The 9,567-nt window shown below is 41.4% G+C and overlaps 1 protein-coding gene across 1 annotated transcript; it reads left to right on the forward strand.

Moving 5' to 3' along the window:
- Positions 1 to 931: 931 nt before the first annotated feature.
- LOC119271741 (protein DETOXIFICATION 16-like) lies at positions 932 to 4,022 on the forward strand. The gene is made up of 7 exons (XM_037553449.1): positions 932 to 1,177; positions 1,256 to 1,800; positions 1,870 to 1,956; positions 2,052 to 2,347; positions 3,299 to 3,417; positions 3,762 to 3,851; positions 3,972 to 4,022. Exons 1-7 carry the CDS (start codon positions 932 to 934, stop codon positions 4,020 to 4,022), a joined length of 1,434 nt encoding a protein of 477 aa, XP_037409346.1.
- Positions 4,023 to 9,567: the final 5,545 nt, after the last annotated feature.

Genomic DNA, 9,567 nt, shown 5'->3' on the forward strand with positions numbered 1-9,567 from the left:
TCGGCCGGTGCTGCCTATGCCATTGAATCCTATTCCATGGTGGGTACCCTTGTGCCTCCCAAATGATCTTAGTTATGGTTAATTTTGTTTCTTTATCTGAACCTGTAATATTGCGTCCTTCAGACGGAAACTGTACAATTAGTACTCTTTTTTTTCGTTTGATTGACGACCAGAACTCATCTCTTTTTGTTTGATTGGCTATCAGTACTCATCTTGATTGGTCTGTGCACAGTGCTATGGATTTTCGAGGAAACTTGCATCTTTATTTTTCGGGGGCATATTTGTATTCATATGCCAAGGAAAACCACGCAGGCTATATGCTGCCTAGGGCGAGTCTGAACTCGCACTCGCCTTCATGCATCTATCCAGCAATCTTTTCTTTTCCATGTGTACGCTCATCTCGGGCGCATTTTACTCAAATACAAAAAAAAAGTTTGAGCGCAAGTGTTCACAAACCCTAGCTTCAGCTGAATAGTGAGTGCACATAGATCGCTAGTTCGACTCCCTCCAAGTGCGCATCGCCTGCGTTTTTTTGAAGAAAAAGAAGGAACGTCCACCCGTTCGCTGTTCAGAGTGAATGCCTCCAGGGAATTGACGTGGCATTGGCCTTCCGCTAAGATCTGTGCGACGGCGGGGATGACGTTCGCCAAGGTTGGCCTCCGGGCAAAAGTTTGAGAGATAACATTTCCGAAAAGCCTCCATGTAAATGAACTGTTCTTGCTTACGCCAGAGCTCCTGTGCTGATCCAGCCATATACATCTTAACACTCCGTTGGTGAATCTCAGCTGTCCGTTTTCTAATAGATCATTTTTTTTCTTCCGTTACATAGTGCGTGGCATCAGCAATCTTTTACTACCTTCAAAAACAGAGACATAGACGCTGACCGAGTGAGCCAAGGTAGCTCCCCAGCGGAAGCACCAAGATCGGATCCATGGAGTTAAGCATGGAGCCGGCGCTCCCCAGTGCCAAAGGCACGGCCGTGGCCGTGAACCTGCTGCTGGCGACGAGCGAGGCCAAGAGACAGCTCCGCCTCGCCGGGCCACTCATCGTGGGATGCCTGCTGCAGAGCGTCATCCAGATGATCTCCGTGATGTTCGTGGGGCACCTGGGCGAGCTCGCGCTGGCCAGCGCCTCCATGGCCAGCTCATTCGCCATCGTCACCGGCTTCAGCTTCCTGGTACGGTACTGCTCGAGCTAGCTAGCTCACATGCATGTTCTTCTTCCACTTTGCGCTTATCTTGTTGAACCATGGCAGACGGGCATGTCGTTCGCCCTGGACACCCTGTGCGGGCAGGCCTTCGGGGCGAGCGAGGGCCAGATGCTGGGAGTGTACAAGCAGAGGGCGATGCTGGTGCTGGGCCTGGCGAGCCTGCCGATCGCGGCGGTGTGGGCCAACACCGGCGCGATCCTGCTGCACCTGGGGCAGGACCCGGAGATCGCGGCGGGCGCCGGGACGTACATCCGGTGGATGATCCCGGCGCTCTTCTTCTACGGGTGGCTCCAGTGCCACGTCCGGTTCCTGCAGGCGCAGAAGCTGGTGGTGCCGGTGATGCTGAGCTCCGGCGCCACCGCGGCGAGCCACGTGCTGGTGTGCTGGGCGCTGGTGTACAGGCTGCGGCTGGGGATCCGAGGGGCGGCGCTGGCCAACGCTGTGTCCTACCTCACCAACGTCTCCATACTGGCCGTCTACGTCAGGGTCTCGCCGTCGTGTAAGAAGAGCTGGACGGGGTTCTCTTTCGAGGCGTTCCACGGCCTCATCCCCTTCTTGAAGCTCGCCGTGCCATCCGCGCTCATGGTCTGGTGAGTAGTACTAGTGCCACTCAACTCATCAACGACGACAAATCCTTGATGCATGTGAAAAATTTGCAGCATGGAGTGGTGGTCGTTCGAGGTGATGGTGATACTCTCGGGCCTTCTCCCCAACCCCAAGCTCGAGACAGCCGTCCTCTCCATCTGGTATATATACAAGTTCATCTTCCTTCTCTTTGTGATGGATCGAATCATCTCCATGGACGATCGCTTCTTGATGTATCTCTCTCCGGCCGGTGCAGCTTGAACACCAACTCCTTGGTGTGCACGGTCCCGAATGGGCTCTCTTCGGCCATAAGCACGCGCGTGTCCAACGAGCTCGGGGCGGGGCGGCCACGGGCGGCGCTTCTGGCGGCCCGCGTGGTGATCGTGCTGGCGTTTCTGGTGGGCACGTCGGAGGGGCTCCTCCTGGTTCTTGTGCACAAAGTGTGGGGCTATGCCTACAGCAAGGACCAGGAGGTGGTCTCCTACGTCGCCACCATGATGCTCATCCTCGCCGTCTCCGTCCTCTTCGACGGCCTCCAGTACGTCCTCTCAGGTATGATTGCATGTCATGCATGTTGTGGAGCAAGGCTTTATTTACTGCACAGTTTGACTTGTAAACAAAAATCTACACTGCACACCAGTGTACACGTACTTTACTTCCCTGGGTTGTATGTACCGCCCCATCATTTTGACTGGGGGCCAAAAAAATCTATGGAATTCGTGGTTAGCTTAGTTAGAATGAGATCAATTATCCGTAACCTAGCATGCAGGTAGGAGTAAACTATATTATTCTTTGGGATTCCTTTTCGCCAACTTAGATTACAAGTTGAGACGTCGAAGCAGGTCTCTCAGGCCTTCCGCCGCGCCGGCGAACCCTGCCAAAAGACATCGCTCCTTTCGTCACCGTGGTCACCGTCAGCACATCGCCGGAGCTCTTGACAAGATACAGTCTTCCGACATGGGGACAAGATAGGATAAAAACTGCGTTGTGATAATCGGAACGACGCAGTCAGAGCGCTAGCTGCATGCATGGCTCGCCGGCATGCATGATGCCACCTTCGCGGCGGCCTGCACTCCATCGTAGTATCCTCCAGCGGGCTAAGTAATTGATTGTGGATGCATACGTGCATGGGTTGGACTCGTTCAAAGTGAGACGTCACGTGGAGCTAATCAAGAGCCTTTGATTTTGTGTGGCCCCGTTTAGAGCATATAGACAAAACATATATGCAGTAGGAAATTTAGAAATATTTATTCCTGCAAGAAATATGTCTTTGGCGCCATTTGGAACAAAAGAATTGTTTCCTGCTTTCTTTTGAAATTCCTTGTAGTTAGTTATTACTACATAGGAATTTTAGAGGAGACCAAACATGATGTTTTACCTCATGTTTTACCTCATAGTTTGGTGTGTTTTCTAGTTCGTGTAGTCGTACCTTTTTACCGAAAAACTGTCTATAGGTGTGGCACAAATTGGCACAGTGAGTAAAGGGTTATGTTAATTTTACAGGTATCGTTAGGGGCTGTGGACAACAGAAGATTGGTGCTTTCGTTAATTTCATTGCATATTATCTAGTTGGTATCCCTGCAGCACTAATTTTCACCTTCAAGTGCCATCTTGGTGGAAAGGTATGTACTTCCTTTCCGGTTTATTAGTCATGCACGTATTCCTAAATCAATAATTTGACAATACAATATGACTTGTATAGGCCAAAAATTATATCATTAGAAAATATACAATTTAAAGTTTCTAATTATACTTTTTTGTGATATTTAACTTGTATTACATCGGTCTAATTGTCAATGTAGGGATACATGCAAACCTAATAAACCGGAATGGAGGCAGTAGTGGTATATTATAATAATAATAATAATAATAATAATAATAATAATAATAATAATTGGTGGTGCTGGTGGTCGTGTTATATTTGGGTGATCACTCTGTCGGTATAAACAAGCTTGTGTGCATGCAGGGGCTTTGGTTGGGAATATTGAGCGGATTGGTGACACAGACGTTGTTGCTTCTTTTCATTTCCTTTGGCACCACTGATTGGGATAAACAAGTAAGCTTATATATGGTTTACTCTTATTTACACACTTAGTTATTAGTTTTTTCTTGTTCCTTTCGATTTTTGGGCGCCTGACAATGTTTATGTTTTTTAATTAAATTTTTCCTTGCGTAGGCAATGAATGCAAAGGATAGAATTTCCACGTCGCCGCCTGCAGAGCCATGATCAATGACATCGCATAACATCGGTGAGACTTCTCGTGCATCATGCCAGTATGCTACTTAAACGATGTCTCAAAATTCCCACTTCTAGAAAATAGAGGCTTTATGACATGTACCAAAGTATTACAATATTACTTTGGTACCGATTGATACTTTGTACACAATTTGTGGTGTAAAATTTATGATGATGTATTCGTTCTTCTACTCTGTCTCATTATCAATTCTTATTGCCAAGATCGTCCCATGAAATTTGTGTTGAGCTTGCTTGGCAAAAGTCTCGAATGTATCTTGAGCATCATCCATGGATCGAAGAAAGAACACCAAAGTGTAATTTGAGAAGTCATCCACAATATCAATAATAATAATTATTATTTGCCAAGGCTATCGCATTTTGGAGGTCCAAAGAGATCCATATTAAGGAGGTCCAAACGTGTAGTTGTCGTGATCACGCTCTTAACATAATACTTCTTTCTGGAAATACAATCACTACAAACTCTAAATTTCTCAAAAGAAACACAATTAGTCCAAGAATGTGTTAATATTTGCAGATTTCTCAAACCAACGTAGACTAGCTTGTGGTGCCACAACTACCCCAAGTCAGCTATGGCCATTAGGGATCTCTCATGCCAAGTGCTTTCTTTCGAAAAATTAACCACGTAATTTTTTCCTTCGACATGCCCCACAAAGACCTATTTGAGACTTTATCTCTCCTAAAAGCTTTCACACACTTAAATGATAGATAGCCAAGAAGGCTAATCATTGAATGAAAAGCAAGTTATAATGAAAGGATTAGACAACTACCACATTTTCTATCGATAGATTGTTAGTGATTGTCGCTTTGCCCAGTCAATTACCTTTCTCATATTATTCTAAAAAAAGACAACATTTGAGGTAGTAGGTATATCTTGCACAAATTTGTAAAGCATGTCCCTTCGTCTGGTCATATCATTAGTGCAACCACTATAAATTATCCATCACTTGCCACCAGCGGTAATAGTCCTAGATGCAATTAATCTTGGACTTTAGGTACCTATTCTTGAATCATCTCTTTGGCGTTAGTAACAAGTACTTTGAAAAACCAAATAACATGTTCTCTATATGAATTGCATGGACCAACAAATTTAGCATATACTTGCACATCCTTGATCTTACGAAGCGCATATGATGGGTTGTACTTTCCCGGAAATTAATTGCGAGTTGGGTTACACCTAGTAGATCCCCCACTCACACCATTTCCATTACCATTACCACTCCCCTTTACCCTCCTTTTACAGAGTTTATTTTCTGGGAGTACCATTGTTCTTCTTGTTGGACCTGGAGTTGAACCCAGGTCCCTTTTATGAGTCGTATCATTTTAATGACTCAATATCTCATTGATGTTTGTCTCACTTAAGCTCTTCTCAAGTTAGAATTGTAACCTCTTGTTCTCCTCAACTGGATTTGCTTGATCACAATGAGTGTTAGCATGAACGTCTATATGACAATGGGGCAAGAGAGGGGTGGATAGAAATTTAATGTAGGAGAAATGAAGTGGTTCATGAGACTCCTTAAGTTTGATCATCTCTCCATTTTCAAGGTGCACAAAATCCTTACCGGGTCCATCTTGAGCAGTGATGGTTGCTAATCCAATCTATTACTTACCAAAACAATTTTTGGAGCCCAAGTGCCATGGTTTGAAGCAGGTGACTAGCTTCCCCCTCACTTAAAAAATCAATGTAACAATCCATAAAAGTTCACCACTCAACATCTCCACCATACAAATTAGAAACTTCACTTGCGTTACCTACAACTCTAGCAATGTTGTAAATTTTACTAGTTTTGCTAGTTGAAACAAGTTGTGAGCGTATAATGTGGTTGGAGGTATTTTTGTATTTTCAAAATAAATAATTGCCAAAAAATATTATCATTTATAAAATCAAAATGGTGGTTGTTTGATGAGGAAAATTGGACTAGAATCCATAGGTTGACGAGTAGCATCTCTCCAACTAGCAGCGACACATATGGATACATTCATGAAATATAATATCATATGTTGTGATGACTTTATATAGACAATATGTTCATGTATCTATAGATCGAAATCCATCTTCATTTATAGCTAAATACTGCACCGAAAAACCGAAATATATCATGCATCTTAATACGTCCTAGACGTATCTATAAGTTTTTGCTCGTTTCATGCTACTTTTAAATCAACTAGCACAGTGGCCCTCGCAAATGTGCCAGGGTATCCCCTTAGTGATTTTTTTAATATGCCCCACTTGAGAGTGGAGAGTGTATTTCATTTTTTGGTTTCCTAGATATTCGCATTATCCACTAAAAAATAATATGGTCCTATAACCACTAAAGAGTATTGTGCTAAATAAAATATCATATATGCATGCCACATCTTTAATATATGTGTCACGTGTATGTGTCATCAGATCAATACTTACATTTCGTGAGCTGACATGAGTTTGTTTGCGTTGTTAGATCAGTATGCAAACATTCATATTGTCACAAGTTTGGCTTAGATGTCACAATATTTGTGATGCTAATAAAGACAATGGGTCTACTAGACCGATTGCCAAATAACTATAATGGATTTTTAAGAAAGTGAAAAGAAAGAATCTTCAATAATACATTAAAAACTGAAGAGAGGGTAATTTTATCTTGATTAAATTCAACTTTTTGCTCTTAATTACTTACTAAAAAACTTGTTAGATAGGGACACCGTGTCCATAATGCAAATATTGACCACTATTTTGTATATATTTATATTCTTGTAAAGCAATAAAAACAACTCTTTCAGACACATGTTAAATTATTTTCAATAATTTAATATTATATTATAATATCAATAATCGAGGTTAGAGTTGTTTGATAGAAGGCTCTATAAAATTGGAAATTGCTTTTGGAGGCTGAGCTCCATGGAGGCCTTCAGATGCAAATTCAAATTTTCTGAAAATTCATATTTTTACATTTCAAAAAATTCCGAAACAAATACAATATAGATGAAGGCATAACGCACAAGTGTGTAAATTTTCAGGACGAAATACGATGAAATGAGGACCGTGCAAAAAAAACCAATCCGGGGCTTTTTAACACATGATACTATTCAGTTCCAACATGAATTTGCCTTTTTTTGTGCATGTCGCATCTCAACATATTTCATCCTGAAATTGTACACACAGACACCTCACATCCTTGTTTACTTCTTCAAAAAAATGCCCTACTCCTATAAAATGTCCTATATTTTAGAAATGGAGGTTCAAAGTATTATACTTCATAGCCTATGGCATGTGTCTCATCATGGCACATTCAGATATATATACTTAGTTTTCTTACGAGATACTCCATCCGGTCCTTTTTACTCTGCATATTAGAATTCTCTGAAGTCAAACTTCACAAAGTTTGACCGTATTTATATGAAAAAATATCAACATCTGTCATGCTAAAGTTATACAATATGAAACTTTAAGCCATGTCACATCTATTGGTATTGATTTCAGATTGTGAATGTTGGTACTTTTTTCTATAAAGTTGGTCAAACTTTACGAGGCTTGACTTCAGTCAAATCTTATATGCGAACTAAAAAGGACCGGAGGGAGTACATCTTGACTCCCCACTTCTTGTGGAACAAAAGCTCTATGCAGCAACATTGCATGTTGTTTTCCTTGTCCGTGTTATACACAAACTCCATCAACATAGGATAATGAAAATAGGATTGCACAATTATACCTGTTATAATATCGAGAAATACCTCAGTGCTCTTGGGTGCATGCGCACCCTATATGCAAAAACAATTTAGTAATTCAATAAAAGTTCAAAAAATCTGAAACTAGAGTCAAACATGAACAAGTGTTGCGCTCATATAAAAAGACCCACTAGAGAATGATTTTCAATGTATCTTGGGTCAAAGATTCACCAAAAAATGCTTTATACAAGTACTATTCACACTATACTGTCGTCATAAAATTGATTTTTCTGCCGATGTCTATGGGAATCATTTGTTGGCCAAACTTTTTACATGAGTACAGTACTTGATCATATTTGATTCCAAATAAGTTTCCATTTTTTATTTTTTATTACTAAATTATTTGGCGCATATAGGGTGCACGCGTACCTGAGAGCACCAAATTTACATCCAATATTATAATATCTTGCTAAATTATAGCCAAAAAGTATGTAACCATTCAACTATTGAAAATAATTTGATGAATAGACCTTGTAGAACTTCACCATTCTCAACATGGAACATGTCAAACAATCGATTGGAGTGGATGGACGTAGTCCCTCCCAAAAGTGAGTAACCAAAATATATCAAATTCAAGGTACCGATCATTAGTGCATGTAGCTAAAATGATAAAATAACACAGATTAATTATATGATTGCTCACAATGTATGTTTGTATTGGAAAGCATTTACTGACATTTTTTAGGATTATTTGGTATTGTGTACTCTTGTTTTTCTTCACACCAGAAGGCGATACAGATTAGGATATAGCGTTGTAACAGTATCATGAGCACTTCAATGGTCTTCTATGTGGAGATAAGTTCTAACTTGGATGGGCATGATCATGATAGTGCATACTATTTGTTTTTGAAAAATTATGAATATCAGACAACAGTAACTTATTTACTACAATTATAAATGTTGAATATATTCTTAGGTTTTCCCTTTTAGTTACTACTCCATTATAAATACATAATTATTTAGACTTGGACGCCCTCTCAAGGATGCAACATTGACCAATACTTTTATGTACACATATTTTGTAAAAATTTATTAGTGCAAAACAGTGCTAGGAAGAGACACCTAGCACACCCTTGAACCAGACTCTGTGCGGTGCAGGGATCACAAATGGTAGAACAATAAAACCCTCTGCCAAAGAAAGAAATGTGTGCGATGGCCGATCGAACATGCACGATTTAGAAAGGAAATGCGTATGTGATATGGGGCGCACAATTTTGTAAGAAAAAATATGTGGGATAAGTTGAGATAACAAAGACGATTCCGCCATCCTAGACATGTGTGCAGCATGGCAACCTGTTGCTAGGAACCAATTGTCTGCTGCGGTGGTGGGGAGCATCGTAGACATTGCCTAATCTGATCACCATGTGAGAATTTTCGTACACAGTTTAGTAAGTAGAACTTGTGTGCGATGAATCGGGACTACACACATGATTATACAATGAGACTGTGTGCTCTGTTAGGCACATGATTGAACTAGATGAGTTGCATGAGATGGTGGTACCCATTGCACATGTTTTATCCAGGTGAATCATGTGTGACGTGACTTGCTCTGTCAGCAGAACAACAACATATACTTATAAAACATCATTGTGTAATTGGGCTAAATGTCCATTACATAAGTAACTAAACATCCCATTGTCATCTTGCTGCATAAGTACATTTACCACTTCTTGACATTCTTGGCACTGCTGCGACTGTTGTTGTGCGGCCCCTCAACGGCAAGGGGAAGGAGTCACGTCCTCATGTCAACGATCCGCCTGTACATGTCATAGGTTATGTAGACGTCCTCGGCCACGTAGATGAGGTTGGGTAT

The sequence above is a fragment of the Triticum dicoccoides genome, chromosome 3A, assembly GCF_002162155.2.
Source record: "Triticum dicoccoides isolate Atlit2015 ecotype Zavitan chromosome 3A, WEW_v2.0, whole genome shotgun sequence".
Lineage (NCBI taxonomy): Eukaryota > Viridiplantae > Streptophyta > Magnoliopsida > Poales > Poaceae > Triticum > Triticum dicoccoides.

Excerpts from the sequence above, each read along its gene's own strand:
- LOC119271741 (XM_037553449.1), top strand. The coding sequence starts at position 932 with ATGGAGTTAAGCATGGAGCCGGCGCTCCCCAGTGCCAAAGGCACGGCC. Across the intron at positions 1,178-1,255 it reads TCACCGGCTTCAGCTTCCTG|ACGGGCATGTCGTTCGCCCT; the intron begins GTACGGTACTGC and ends GAACCATGGCAG. Across the intron at positions 1,801-1,869 it reads CCATCCGCGCTCATGGTCTG|CATGGAGTGGTGGTCGTTCG; the intron begins GTGAGTAGTACT and ends AAAAATTTGCAG.